At 58.5% G+C, this 14778-nt stretch overlaps 2 protein-coding genes across 12 annotated transcripts; both read right to left on the reverse strand.

Moving 5' to 3' along the window:
* Nucleotides 1–3032: 3032 nt before the first annotated feature.
* GMPPA (GDP-mannose pyrophosphorylase A) lies at nucleotides 3033–10229 on the reverse strand. Of its 11 annotated transcripts, none has more exons than XM_035007052.1 (14): nucleotides 10130–10229; nucleotides 9181–9241; nucleotides 8979–9076; nucleotides 7956–8059; nucleotides 7503–7689; nucleotides 7075–7134; nucleotides 5824–5954; nucleotides 5130–5144; nucleotides 4622–4756; nucleotides 4420–4517; nucleotides 4197–4243; nucleotides 3909–4001; nucleotides 3644–3812; nucleotides 3033–3337 (listed from the first exon to the last, which is right to left on the reverse strand). In XM_035007052.1, exons 2-14 carry the CDS (start codon nucleotides 9218–9220, stop codon nucleotides 3237–3239), a joined length of 1278 nt encoding a protein of 425 aa, XP_034862943.1. In that variant the 5' UTR covers nucleotides 9221–9241; nucleotides 10130–10229; the 3' UTR covers nucleotides 3033–3236. The 11 variants fall into 11 exon arrangements, 10 of the variants coding, with proteins under 10 accessions (XP_034862943.1, XP_034862949.1, XP_034862947.1 ...); XM_035007058.1 differs by having other exon boundaries at nucleotides 10124–10220; XM_035007056.1 differs by lacking the exon at nucleotides 10130–10229 and adding an exon at nucleotides 9713–10115.
* A 605-nt stretch (nucleotides 10230–10834) lies between these two features.
* Nucleotides 10835–12749, reverse strand: SPEGNB (SPEG neighbor). Its single transcript, XM_035006585.1, has 4 exons — nucleotides 12622–12749; nucleotides 11993–12300; nucleotides 11240–11381; nucleotides 10835–11071 (listed from the first exon to the last, which is right to left on the reverse strand). Exons 1-4 carry the CDS (start codon nucleotides 12747–12749, stop codon nucleotides 10933–10935), a joined length of 717 nt encoding a protein of 238 aa, XP_034862476.1. The 3' UTR covers nucleotides 10835–10932.
* Nucleotides 12750–14778: the final 2029 nt, after the last annotated feature.

A 14778-nucleotide genomic window follows, 5' to 3' on the forward strand; every position in this document is an offset into this window, starting at 1 on the left:
GACTTCCCCCTACTGGCGAGCCCGCATGCCCTGCACGTGCCAAGGGTAGCAGAGCTAAGCAGAGGGGTGCACAGCAGATGGGGTGAGTGGGAATGGCAGGGCCGGCCCGGGGAGCCGGGGAGCTCCCGGCTAGAGAACTGAGGGCACGCAGCGCCTCCTTGAGGTGGCAGATGGAACACCGTCACAGGGAGCCACAGTCAAGGGTGCTCCGCCAGCCAGCGCTGGGATGGAGACCCCATCACACCCAGTGTGGCAGGAACCAATGTTTCACAGGGGATTTCTTTGTGGGGAGCAGTATGGGCATGGAGGGAGGGCAGTGGCTTGGCCAGGCTCACGGCTCAGACCCGCAGCCCCTTACCACCTCCTGCCCTCCTGTTCTCCAAGCCTCCCAGAAAGGTGTGCTCGGGAAGGGGGAGGCCCCTGCTCCCTCCTGAAGAGCCGAAGTGGTAAAGGCAGCGGAGGGGAGCCCGCAGGGAAGGAAGGGGAGGAGGAAGAAGGGGCGGGGGGAGGGGCGCGGGGGTGGCAGGCGGGGCAGAGTAATTGCGTGTTTGTCAGTTCTCCTGTCTGCACAGGAGGGAGCGAGTGTGGTGGTGGTGGGTGTAGCTTCGCCTCGAGGAGTATGTGTCTGTTGGCAGAGGTGTCAGTGTGTCTGTCTCAGGGGTCTAGGCTCTCCTTGGCCCCCGCCCTCCCCTCTGTGTTTTGGGGAGCGCGTCTCTGGGCCCACCCAGCTGTGCTCCGTGCTGATGCGGCAGATGTGGCGGGGCCCCAGCTGTGCCCGCTTCCCAGAGAGGGGGAGGGGGCCGCAATCTGCTCCCCCGGTAATGGCCGCTGAGCGCCAGGGGGAGGGCATGGAGATGGGGGTGGGGCTGGGGCCCAGGTCAGCCCCGCCAAAGGGACAGGAGGCGGTGAGGGCCCTGCCCCCACTCCACCCCACCCCGGCCAACCTCCCCCCAATCTGTGTTCTTGGCTCGGCCTCTCCCCCTCGCTGGCTCCTGAAGCCCATCCAAATTTCTCTCCAAGCTCAGTCCCCGTCCCCAGCCCTCCTCCCATCACCCCATCCAGCTCGGTGCCAGGGACCTGCCCCCCTCCCCAGCCCCCAGCTTGCTCCCCATCGCTGATTTTACAGAATAATCTTTTTATGGAAACCTAAAAAAGCACTAATGGCAGGAGCGCACCCCTCCCCCGCATCCCTTCCCCCGCTCATCCCCCACTTCCCACCCCTGTTCCCTTGGTTCTCCCTCCTCAAACCCTTTGGGGGCCAGCACCCTCCTACCCCTTCAGGGCCAGTGAGGACCTAGACGTGGCGGAGAAGTGGGCTCCCACATCCTGGGCCCCAAACTGTGCCCTCAGAGATGGATGGGGCACTAGGTCCTTCCCAGGGCAGACAAGGGCTGGAGACAAGGAGTGGAGGGCATTATGACTCCTCAGAACCACCCCCCACCACCACAACAGGGACTCCACCAGCCTGGTGGGAGGGGGCATGTTACAAAGATCTCAGCTACACTAGCCACCCCCCCCACTCCAAACACTGACCCTTTCGCCTTCCAGTGCCTCTCCCCACCCCCACTGGGCCTAGGAGGGGGCTCCCGGGGGCCAGGGCCTGACACAGACTTATTGGATTTCACGGTGTTTTGCTGAGAAAATAATTAAATTATCATATTTATGATGGAGCTGCCATGGCCTCTGCCAACCACTTGGAACAGAAGGGTCAGGACTGGGGGGAGGGCAGGGAAGGGACCCAGTCCCTGGCTCCACAGCCCATCCCTCTCCCGGCTCCTTCTTCAGGGAGTTGACCCCAGGCCCAGAGAAGGCATCGGCTGCCCCCTGCCAACCCCATGCAGATTATGGGAGGTCTGGGCTGGAGGCTGGGACAGGGAATGGGAAAGAGGCTGAGTCAAGGCAGGTTGTAGGTCAGGACTGCTAAAACCCAGCTCCTCTCACGCATGCTCTCACACAGCCTGCAGGGCCTGAGGGGGCTGGGAGGGCACATCCAGCCCAAACCCCCATTACCCTCAGCCCAGCTCCTGAGGAAGCACATCTTCCTAACTGCCCAGCTATGAAGCTATGAAATCCTGGGCTCTGTCCCAGACCCCGGTGCTGATAACAAGGTCCCAGCACCCTGCCGCCTGCCACCCCCGCCTGCTGCCAGGACCCCCTCCTCCCTCCCACCCACGCCCTGCCCCCCCATTCTCTTTGGGTAATTAGATTCCTCTCAATTAGCAGATTACGATCATTACCAGCTCATCTGGCAACTAAGCTCCGCACCCACAGCTGGGGAAAGGGGGGCACCAAAAGGGGGCACGTGGGGGTCATGGGCAAACATGATAGATGGTTGGGGTTCTCTGGGGCTTCAGGAATGTGGAGAGGACAGAGACCTCCCAAAGGGCCGAGTCAGGGTGGTGGGAGGTGGCCAGGGATCCTCCCCTCCCAGAACAAGGGGCCCCCACTGTGTTTGGGGAGGGCTAGGCACCAGCTTAGGTCTGCCCCGCCTGCCAGGGGAGTAAGAGACACCAACCAGGCCTCGGGCGGGGAGAGCCCCCCCAACCCCGCCAAAAGCCAGGCTAGGAGCAGATGGAGCTGGCAAAGCGGAAAACAGGCTGGGGCTGGGCTGGGCAGGAACTGAGAAAAGCAACCACCGGGTGATCCAGTATCAGGCCTGTGGCTCTCAGTCCCTGAGCCACCGCCAGCACCCCACAGCCCAACCAGAATCCTGCACCCTTCCTTTCAGAATCCTTACACTCCGAGCCCGAGCCAGGCCCATTGAAGAGAAACAGGAAGGCGGGCAAGCCGGCAGTGCTGGGGTAGGGGTGAAGGCAGGGGCCAGACAGGCTGGGAGCCTTGGGGGCCTTCCTCCCAAGCAGAGCAGCACAAGAGGCTAAAGGCAGTGGGAGGGGGAGATTTACCGGGGCTCCAGATTCATTATTCATGAGCCCGCAGCAACGACTCCAATTTAAATGCTAATGTGGGGGGGCCTGACTGAGCTGCCCCCCTTCCACCCTCACCCCCAGCCCAGGCACAAGCAGGAGTCCGTGCTGGCTCCAAGGTTCACTGGGGTTTATTAAGGAGTGAAGAGGGAGGCCAGGAGTCCCCCGGCCACCCACGTTGCTCCTGGCACGTGAAAATCCCGCCTGGCTTCCTCGGGTCCTTTTGGACAGAGGCTGGCCATGCAGGCAGGAGCCTCGAGGGGAGCGGGTAGGAGGTGGGAGCTGGGGGGGGGTGCCTTCTGGCAGTCCCCCTCAGAGGATGATCTGGTTGGTGAAGCTGCGGCTCAACTCCTTGTGTGGCAGAACAATCGAGTTCAGGATGAGCACCTCAGCAGGGATCCGGACACGGCAGCCTGCAACGGGACATGAGGGCACCAGGAGGAAGCCGTGGGGAGGGGAGGCCAGAGGCAAGGAGCTGGGGCCACTGCCATCGGGGAGGAATCCCTCCCTGCCCATCTGTGCCCTGGCCTCACGCTCCCAGTGACTCACAACAGGGCCTGGCACACAGCAAGCACTTTGTAAATGTTTGCTAAAGGAATAAACACAAGCAAGCAAGCAAGCACGCATGCACACGCGCACGCGCGTGCGTCCAATCCCCACAGGGCAAGGCCGTCACCTGTGGAGGTTTTCCACAGCCCTAGTCCCCTGGGAAGCCGTACCTAGGATGGTGATGGCAGGCAGCAGCTTCCCATCCTTGAAGAGGCTCTCACTGTCCATGTGTGCTCGGGGGTCATTGGGATTGGGGTCATTGGGGGTACCCTCCACACGGGCCCAACGCCCCACAGTGCTCCCCCAGCCCACAATGGTGTGCAGAACACATGTGTGCTCCTGCCAAACACAACAGTGTCAGGTGAGAGAGGAGAAGGGGCCAGATGCAGAGCCCATGGGGCCCACCCCCCGCCCAGCCAGCCACGGGGTGCCTACCTGCAGCATGGCCCCATGGAGGACAATGCTCTCGCGGAGCCGCACCCCCTCGCCCACGGTCACCCCCTCCCCAATGGAGACGTTGGGACCTAGCTGTGGAGAGGAACAGATACCATAAGCCCTGGAGGGCCTTGGAGAAACCCGAATCCACCCTCTTCATAGAACAGGTAGGGGGGAAGAGACCTGCTTGAGCCTGTACGATGGGTGATGACAAAGCAGAGCCCTGAGCTCTGAGCTCAGGAGCTCGGCGCCATCCCACCCATCCTGGCGGCCTAGCTCCCCACTTACCACTGCCGACGGGGCCACCTTAGCTGTGGGGTGGATGTAAACATTTCCTAGAATCAGAAGAGAAGATCTGGGGGCAACTACCCCACACCATACCTGGTTCGGGGTTGGGGGGGTGCAGGGACTAGAGCTTCACCTCTGAATCTGAGGTCAGGAGTCCTGGCTCAGGGGGCACAGGGGGCTGGGGTGGGGGGCAAAGATGAGGAAGGGGGGCAGGGGGCTGTACCTCGGATTCGTGGACCCCCGGGGGCGTGCTTGGCCAGGCGTTCTGGGTGAGTGAGCTGGTACTGGCCCAGGTAGAGGCGGGAGGCATAGAGAGCTGAACTGGCGGGAGCCACAGAGCAGAATGGGGGATTCAGGGGCCAGCAGGTGCCTACCCTCTGAAAATCTCAACTCCCAGGTGCCCCAGCCACCTCACGTAGCCATACCCCGCAGACTTGATCTGGCTCCAGATACCATCAGTGAGGTGGACGTAGATCTGGCCCTGCCCAGCCAGGGCGGAGAACACGTCCTGCTCCAGGCGGATGGTACCTGCCCCTGGCCACAGGCCTGAAGAGTCCTCCCTGGCAGAGAGGAGATGCGGACATCAACTCCCCAGCTGAGCCCGCCCGGAAGGCCAACATGGTGTCTCAGGGATAGGGATCTGAGGGAATCCCACCCCCTCTCCAGGCTTGGCCAGATCTTCTCCAAAGGGATGTTCATGTCCCAGGAAACTCTGCCAGTGCCCTTACCCACGTCACCCTCCCACCTCTAGCTGGGGTGCAATCCCAGGGGACCCCCGGGCATGGACCCACACCTCATCTCTGCCCCAGGTCCAGGGAGTTTGCCCGGACATAGCTTCCCTCCATTTTCCTCTTCTCCTCCCCATCCACTCCTCCAAACCCCACCTCGGGTCACCCTCCCTCTCACGGGATGGAATGAAACACAGACACTCACCCCAGAGGAAGACAGCTGGTGAGGGCAGAGACAGTCACAGAAAGAGAGGGAGAGAGAGAGAGAGAGATGGTAGAGATGCCAGCTCAGCAGAAACAGACAGAGGCCCGGAGAGATGGAGAGAGAAGCAGAGATGGATGGGAGTAAGTGGGGCATGAGACGGGGAGCCAGGCGGGGCGGAAGGAGTGAAGGCCAGGACCCACAGCAGGGAGGGGGGTGGGGAACAGGTCCGGGGCCTACAAGGATGACCTGGGGAGGGGCCTGTGGCCAGCAGGGCTCTGTGGGCTATGCTCTGAGGGGAGCCTCAGCCTGACAGTGTGGGGTGTGGGGGTGTGTGTGTGTGTGTGTGTCTCTCTCTCTTTGCATGTCTCTGCACCCAAGCGTGTGTGTGCCCAAGTGTGCGTGTTGCCGTCTGTTCTGAAAGACATCTCTGGGACACTCATCAGGGCTTGAGAGAAATGGACCAGAAGGGGAGTGGGCAGGCAGTGACAGAGGAGGAACTGGGATGGCTAAGGAAGAGGGACAGAATGAGGTTAGAAGGGGAGGGGACCCGGAAGACTTGGCTGGGGATGACAAGTGGAAAGGAAAAAGGAGAAGGAAGGTGAGCAGGTGGAAACGGAGCCTGCAGAGCCTGGGGGCGGGGGTGCTCTGTGACTGGGGGGAACTTGGGGTTACAGGGCCATGGGGCCCGCCTCACAGTTGCCCATCCTGCTGGTTTCGCTGGAAGACATCCCGAAGGGGCTTCAGGGCTTCCGGGGAAAAGAGGTAGATGCCACAGTTGATGACGTCACTAACGAAGGTGCTGGGTTTCTCCACATAGTGCAGGACCTGAGGACAGGGCAGGCTGGGTCCAGTAGAGGAGGGGGCCCCCTGCCCCCCAGCCCCCCCCCCCATCCCCTAAGACCTTCTGACTGCCAGCTACTCCCTGCTGCCAGGGTGGTCTTCCTAAAATGCACAGTCACTGCCCTTCACCTTCAAGGTAAGTCCCAACTACATACCTTTTCCCTCCCAATCCTCCCCACCTCCCAGCACCCCCAGCACACCATTCACTGCCATTGCACGCCTGTGCCTGGAATGCCCTTTCTCAGTGATGCATCTGGAAAACTCAGCTTTCAAAACCCAGTTGACCTTGCCACTTCCTCTGGGAGCCTGCGCCTGTCCCGCCCTACACTGAGCCTCTCAGGTCTGGGCATCCCTGGCGTCTGGCCACACCTCACTGTGGGCCCTTGTGTCATTTGCCATGCTTGACTTTTGACTGTCTTTCCCACTGACTGGGGGTTTCCTGGGAGGGAGGGATTCTATTTCTTTGGCTCTGTTTCTTTCACATCTAGCTAGTGCCTAGTATAAAACTTAAAAAAAAAAAAAATCACACATATTTATGTGTGTGTGCCTGTTTAAGTGTCTTTTTAATACTAATGCTTGAACAAAGAAAAGGGCTGTGTGAAAGTCAGTTAGGCTCAGGGGCAGGGAGTTTCACAAACAAGGACTGAGATCCTCTGCCTTACAGATCCCGCTCCCACCTCTGGAATTCTAGAGGCGCAATAATACTGTTTCCTGCCTCTGTGCCCTTGCACATCCTGTTCCCTCTACCTGCAATGCCTTCCTGTCTCCTTCTTCATCTCCACAAATTTAACTCAACTCAGACTTTGCCTCCTCCAGGAAGCTCTCCCTGCCCCCAGCCAGGCAAGGCTGGGGTAGGCCTCCTTTCGTGTTCCCATAGCACACAGTGCATACATCTATCGGGGCGCTGCACCCATGGAAATTAACTGTTAGCCTTTGCTCTTTGCCAATCTCTAGAAAAGATGGAAGATGAACAGCCAAGGGTACGCCCCACCTGGTTGACAGCACTGGAGCCCACTCAATTGCCTTCTAGCATTCTCTAGAAGCAGAGGGGCGGGGGCATGAGGATACAGAGTAAGAACCCAGCCAGCCCCGTCTCTGCTCTTACCTCGTGTGTCTGTGGGTTCTCTACAATGCAGCCGTAGTTGAGGGACTGTGTCCTGTTAGCCTGAAAGACAGACACACCGAAACAATGACCTGCCTGCTCTAGGGCAGCAAGGTCTGTTTTCTTTCTTTCTTTCCCTCCCCTAAAGCACCTGGCACGTATTTCTGGCACTGACAGGCCTTCAGCAGGGGGAGAACTGACAGCTGCCCTCCCCCTCCTTCCTTCTGAGCAGCCAAAGGGCTCAGGGTCTCTACCGCTGCCGCCGCCTCCTCCTCCTCTGCTACTTGCTGGGATTTCTGGCACATTCCCTTGTTGATGCCCGTTCCCACTCCAACTCTCTCTCGGCTGCCCCTGCCTCCCCGACACTCTGCATTCCAGGAACGTCTCTGGATCACCCCCTTTCCCCCCTCCAGCCCTCCTGGCCCCCTCACCGTGGTGCCAAGGAGCAAGAAAGGGTGAGGCTGGTGTCTGTAGGCATCCAACATAGCACTCAAGGGGAAGTCGGAGCAGACATCAGCGTTGAGCACAAAGAAGGCCTCAGGGCCCCCGGCCAGGATCTGGTCCCGGAAATGGTAGAGACCACCTCCTGTGCCCAGGGGCACAAATTCTTGCAGGTACCTGTCACCGGGGGACCCCAGGGCCAGCTCAGTGAGATGAGAGGAGGCAGAAAGCATGAGCCTGGGCATCTGACCCCTCCTGCTCCCAGAAATACACCTGCCTGAGGCCAATATACTCAGGGATTCAGAGATGCCCAAATAAGACCCCTCCTGGTATATAAGGGTGAAGTCTGCCAGATGCTGACTCAACCCACTCACCAGGACTCTGAGGCCTCGGGCACTGCCCCCACACCCCATCCCCCCCATACGGCACATGTACACAAACACCTGATGGGGAGGTTAAACTCCTGCTGGGCAGCCTCTAGAAATCGGGTAAGGGGCTCGTCAGGTTGGTAGAAGCCAATGAGCAGAATCTCCTGCATCCCAGGGACCTGAGAGCAAGGGGAGAGGTTGGGAGGAAAAAGAACGTATCTGATAGGAAGGAATGTTGGGGGAACCCCTGGTACTGGCCCAGGAGTCCAGAGACCATAATTTTGGTCTCAGCTGTGGGTACTCACTTTACCACCCTGGCCTATGTGCTCCTCCAGACAAAGAGGAAGCTAGAGGAAGTCTGTCCCTGATCTTTCAATCTTTTATGATTCTGTTGTTCCCCCGACCCCATCCCCTCATCTGAGGATCACCCTAGGAAAGATCCTGCCTACCAAACTGCATGAAAAGATAATCCATTCATTTTCCCCCATATTTATTATCTGTCAATATAAGCTTGAGATCAGCATGAGATAAGGGTACCACTTATCAAGTGCCTACATTGCACTAGGCACTTTACCAACATCATCTCTAAGCCCTGCCACCCCACAAAGTAGGGTTAATCACCCCATTTGACCAGTAAGAAAACTAAGGCTCAGAAAGGGCGAGGAATTTACCCAAGTAAATTTACTCTCCAGGCAGAGACTGGATCCAGATAAAACCCTGCCCATCCCAATGCCTAAAGCAATAAAGAAATTAGCTCCACAGTGAGCAAGGGTTTGAGTTCCCTGCTTTGCTAGCATTCAGGTTCCTCAGGCTGTTGCTTTAAATGGTCTCTAAGATTCCGGCCTGATCTCGCATTCCATGCTTTAAAAATAGGAGTGAAATCTGAACAAGAAGAGGCCAGATGAGAGACCAGATTAGCGAAGACAGCAGGGCAGTTGTCCTGCACAACTCTGAGGTACACCATTCACACTGTCATTTATAAATGGCAGTCCCTGGAGTTATGCCTGGTGTGAACAGGACATGGTTGGAGAGAGGGGGAAATACAGCATGAAGGAGATGAGCAGGAAGTGAGGTGAGAGGGGGAGCCTCTGGGGTTACCTGAGCACAGGCCTCAATGTGGTGCTGGATCATAGGGACCCCCGCCACTGGAAACAGGGGCTTGGGCACCTCAAAAGACAAAGGCCTGAAGCGGGTCCCTGAGAGAGGAGAGAGAAGCACATTTCAGCTTCCTGCCTCCCTCTGCCTCCACCCCCCAGTCATTCCAGCCCAACCTCCCTACCCCTTTCCCTAGGCTCCTCACCCTTTTGAGGGCCTCCAATCAGGATCACAGCTTTGAGCATGGTGGCAACTGCTACCTAAACCTCAAGTCCCAACAGAGAAATCAGGCTCAGATCTCACACCCCAGCCCAAGAACCCCACTCACATCCCAAGCAAACCCCAAACTCCAAAGAGCAACACTTAGCCCTCTCACAGGATGTAAATCCAAAATTCAATATAGTCCCTCCTTTGACACAACACCTCACAAATCCCATACATCTCAAACCCCAACCCAGATTCCAAGTGGCCTTAAAACCCCACAGCGATTTCTCCTAAATTCTGAAATTCGCACCCCACAATTTGATCCAACAGACTTCCCTCTGGCTATAGACACATTCAGCAAACTCAGACACTCAGCGACAGATCTCTTAGACCCCAAACCTCAAAAACCCGAAACCCCAAACCCACTGATTCCCAATTGTTACATTCTTATGCTATAGATGTTAAGCCCTGAATGCCAACAGTGAACCCTGAATACTGAATCTCAAATCCTGAGTGAGCCCCAGATACTTAACTGCGATCCTAAGAATGAATCCCAATAAACACTGGTCCGCATCTGATGAATCCCAAGTCCAAGCAAAACCCTCTATATGCTGAATTTGAATCCTAAAACTAACCTCTAAGTGATGAACCCTGAATCAAAAGACAGATTCCCTCGGCTTCTCAAACATGGAATCTACCCCCCACCCCCCCGCCCAGGGTCCCAATACTGGCGACAAGTCTGAAACTCTGGATTCGCAGGATTGATTGCTGACCCTCTGAACGCCACAACTGACTCCGTCTAATAAACCCTAGGCTCGCGTAGCCAGGAGTTGTGGGACTAACAGGAACGGACCTCCGAAGGGCCAGCCGGGACCTCCGAGCAGCCCTCGGCGTAGGGGCCGTCCCCTGCCCTCTACCCCTTTCGCCACCCCTCCGTCAGCAACCTTTACCACTAGCTTTTTTTATTCCAGCTCTGTCGCCCGCTACTGCTTGCTCCTTCCGCGCACGTGTCTTCTCGCGACTCGCGAGAACTCCTTCGCGGAGTATGCCGGGAATAGCAGTTCTTAAGAGCCTGTCGTTTCCCGTAGCCCTCCCCCGTTCCCCCCCCACACACCCCTCCACGCGCTTCTGACTACAAGAGAGGAGGGAGATGGGACTTATGGGAGAACAAGAGGCGTGGCCAAGGTATCTAGGAGGCGGGGCTAAAGAGAAGAAGGGTGGGGCCTAAGAGGCAGAGGCTGGAAGCTAAGATTAGGACCTTGAACCGTCTGGGAATGGGCCCAGGAGTAGCGGCTGAAGTGGGAACAGGGTCACAGGGAGAGGCGGGCCTAGAGACGAGAGGGGGTGTGGCCATCGGTGAGATGGGCGTGGCGAGGACGCCAACCCCGGCGAGTGGCTGGGGCCTGAGGTAGGCAGAAAAAGAGAAGGAGGAGTCATAAGCTCCTCGCGCCGTCCCACTGGGAAGCGAAGGAGCTCCGGACGGTGAGAGAAAGCTGATCTCAGATTTACAGTCCGTAACATAAAGCACTGAGCCAGGCACTCTCCAAACATTCCGACCCCAACATTCTGTGACCTTGGTGTGTGGGTCTGGAGTAAGCGTGGGTGCGAGTGCGGGGGAGAGGAAACGGCGTCCCCAAAGACCAGAACACGCGGAGGGTCAGAGAGAGCAGCTTTATTAAGCAAGATGGAGGAGGGTCGTCGGTCCCACCCACCCCGGGGCTTGGAGCCAGGGCGAACGGTCCGAGCGTTCCTTTCAGGCCACGTCCACGCGAGCAAAGCTCTGGTCCATGCCCAGGCTGTTCTCCACGTACACCTCGTACTTGCCGCTGTCCTCGGGCGTGGCCCGGCGAATGGTCAGCGTCGTGGTGGTACTGCCGATCTCGAAGAACACCCTGGCAGGGAGAGGGGGAGCGGGGAGGGCGGGCCGAGGTCAGGTTACGGGCGCCCGGGGCCAGGCTGGTTAGCCAGCTCTGGTCCTCAGCTCGCGTTCCCCGCCCCCGGCCCACTCTCGCCAGGGTTCTGGGCCCCGTTCCGCCCCAGCGGCAGGTCCCCGCCCTCGCCTGTCATCCTCCTCGATGTCCTCCCCGTCCTTGGTCCAGCCGACGTCGGGCGCAGGCTCGCCCATGATCTCCGCGGTCAGCGTCACCGTGGTGCCTTTGCGTGCCTTAGTGTTACCCGGTCCCTTTTGAATCTTCGCAGGGACTAGAAGAGAAAGGGCGTGCGACCCAGTGAGGGTCTTTAGGGGTGAGGCGGGGCAGGGGCATCACTTCCCCAGATAACACCCCGCCCTCAATATGAGATGGATTTAAGCTCGTAGTGTGACGTTGGGCAAGTCTAGCCTCTCTGGGGCTTCATTTCCTCAGCTGTTAAACCGGACTAGTAGCTGCCCCTGCTCCTTCCCACCGTGAGATGGAGGATCAAAAGAGATACTATGAGTGAAAGCCCGGGAACGTTTACACATCTCGGTGCCCTGGACGGAGACAGTCCGAGGAATGAACATCGCCCTGGGGCGGAGCCAGGAGGCCCAGGCCCTAACCCTGGCTCTGCCTCTGGCTCGCTGTGACCTTGGGGCCCTGGAGTGGAGTGATTGGAGCCCATAGCGGACTTCTCCGTCTTGGCGGGGAGGGGGGCCGGATGGGATCCTGAGGCAGGAAGGGCTAGCCAGCCCGCGCGTCGCCGCGCCCCAGCCCGTGCCCGTAACCCCATGGGGACTCGGCTAGGCCCAGCGGTGAGCGCACGCTGGCTGGAACCAGCTGTGGCGCCGGGAGGCGGTGCTGCTCTCCGTGGTGGCGCCGCCCCCGGGGCGCGCGTACCTTCCACGAGGATGCGCGCCGAGTCAGAGCACTGGCCGAAGGGGTTGGTTACATTGATGCTGTACTGGCCCAGGTCGGCCAGCTCGCCGTCGCGCACCACCAGGGCGACTACGTCAGGGTCCTCGAAGACGTAGCGATACTTGGGCCCGTCGCGCAGCTCCTTGCCATCTTTGCTCCAGCGGATGAATGGGTCCGGAAAAGCGGCAATGCGGCAAGTCAGCTTGGCCGCGCTGCCCTCGATCAGCACCACGTCCTTCAGCGGCTCCAGCACTCGTGGCGGCCCCTTCTCGCGAAGCTCCTTCCGGGACCTATCCGAGAGCCGGGTCAGGGCCCAGAGCTCCCACCACGCGGATCTGGACCGCCCGCACCAAATCCCCTGCCCGCCCCCTCGGCCCGCTAGAACTTTAAATGTGGGGGTGGGTTGGGAGGGGGCCTGCTCTTGAATTGTTACCCTAATGAAATGATGTGCTTTTGTCGGCCGCCTTTCCACACCTCGCCAACCGCTCTCCCCTAAGTCCAGTGACCCCAGCGGTCCGTAACACTGCTCAGCTCCCACCCACCCCCACGCAGCAGTGCGCTTTCTGCAGTTCCCGCTCCCCTTCTCCTGAGGGCTCCGGGCTCCCCCTCACCTGTGGCCCCGGTAAGAGGCCTGGATGCGAATGGCCGCTCTCTGGACCTGGGGGTCGTTGATATCCAGAGTACATCCCGGAGGCGGGGCCGTAGCGGCTGGTTTTTTGGCAGGAGCTGCCTTGGACATCTGGGGAGTGCAAAACAAACATGGAGTCTAGGCTGACACAGAGACTTTGACTTTCAGCTTTTCCCCTGTCAATTCAGAACATCCTGGGGATGGGAGTGTCTGGGGCTGGTCTGAGAATAGGGACTCACCGTGGGCGGGTCGACTTCGGGACTTGGGTCCACTAGCTGGGTGGCAGGTGGGACAGAGCACTTCGGGAAGGCACAGTAGGGGCACGGGCAGGTGCTCAGCCCAGGGCCCTGGTTTTATACATCGCTCCCCTCCTTGCCTTGTTTGGCTTGGTTGCCCCAAGCCCCCCCGGGGACCCCAGCCCCGCCCTATGACCTAAGCGGGCTCCTTATTTAGCCTGAGGATGTTTGGGATGCTGGCTCAGCCGCTGAGGCAGACCCGAGGGGGAAACCTGAGCAGCTCTGGGGTGCACTTCATGTCAGCACCTGGACAGCTGGGCAGTTGGATGCAGCCCCATCCCCTCCCAGGGCAGGGGGTAACCATCCCACTCCTGGTAGTACCAGACAAAGGCCCAGGCTGGCAAGAGATTCAGCTCCCCACTGGGGCAGCTTTACTCTCTGGTCAGTCCCCAGACAGTTGGACAACATGCTGTTCCCAGGACACTGTCGGTTAAAGGGTGCAAGTGTTTGTGGGGGTGCCCCTGAATGAAGCCAGAGTAGCGGGGGCGGGGGAGGGACTTCACTGCCTGGCCCCAGGAGTCTAGGCTTATCATTTCTGCACTGTGCCCTCTGGCGGTAAACTGAGATCAACCTAGAGGGGACGGTAAAGATTTTTCAGAACAGCATCCCCTCCTACCACCCCAGTCCCGCTCACTTCCCTCCATGTGACATGATACGGTCTGACTGGGCTGGGTCTGACTGTGCCTGGAGATTGGCATTAACACTGACTCCCCAGTTCTAGGTCTGCCCAAGCCCCTTTTGGGTCATAAACCCAAAAATTGTGGATAGGGGCATCAGACTGCCTGGGAAAAGGGGTTCAGTTTACCCCTCTGGGACTTGCCTGGAGTCCAGGCTAGCCAACCCAGGGCACTTGCCTCCATGCCTTGTAACTGTCCGCCCAGGTGTGGAGCACTGTCACCTTTTGATCAGAGCAATTTTGACACAGCTCTGCTGACGTAAATTACCTTTGCTCCTCCGGGTTTGGAACAAGCAGTTCATATTCCATTTTCAATGGAGATGGGAAGGGAGCTCAACATCAGAATGGGGATGGGAGAGAAATTTTACCATTTATCAAGATATGAGTTCAGGCACCTCATTTTTATATGAAAACACTTGTGGTGAGTAGGGGATTAAAGATTCTCACAGGCAAACTGTGTATCTTCATCGTTAAAATGACAGGTGGGCAAGACGTCTCTCCAGCCCCTTCCAGCTGGCTTGAACACCCTGTTATTTTATGATGATGGGGCTTGCCTCTTCCCTGGGGTCCTGAGAAGCCAGAGAGGCTGGGCTGGGCTGGGTTGGGCAAAATGTTGTTTGGGCCACAGCCAAGGGGCCCTCAAAGTCAATCACAACACACCAGTGCTAACCCTCTCGGCTCATGGTTCAGAGGAGACTTTATTCCTTTTGCTTTGCCAAGGACAGAGTTTCCAAGGTGGGGAGAGGTGGGGAGAGGTGGGAAACAGCCTCCCCTGGACACAAGAACTGGCTCCCCCCTCCCCTCCACCTCTGGGCAGGACAACTCAGTTGTAGACCCAGTGACCATTCTGTGGTTCTGCAGGGAAGCAGCTAGAGTCAAGGAGTCTTAGCACCCATCAGACTCCCCAGCATGCCATGGGGACAAGAATGTTCAGGTTGATGTGTCCGTTGGCTCTCGACTGTGGCCCCATCTCAGCAGACACACCAACCAGAGCGTCGTGCAGCTGGTGGCCCACGGCCCTAACACAAAAGCATGGAGTTGAGAGGCTGTCCTGGTTTCTTCTGTGGCACTTCACACCATCATCACAATCTCGCCAATCATTATGATGAAACCCCTTCTGCTCCAGGGGCCAGGACCAGAGCTGGACTGTCTCCAGGGCAGAGTGAAG

The sequence above is a fragment of the Mirounga leonina genome, unplaced genomic scaffold (genome assembly GCF_011800145.1).
Source record: "Mirounga leonina isolate KUSES-001 unplaced genomic scaffold, KU_Mleo_1.0 Mir_151, whole genome shotgun sequence".
NCBI lineage: Eukaryota > Metazoa > Chordata > Mammalia > Carnivora > Phocidae > Mirounga > Mirounga leonina.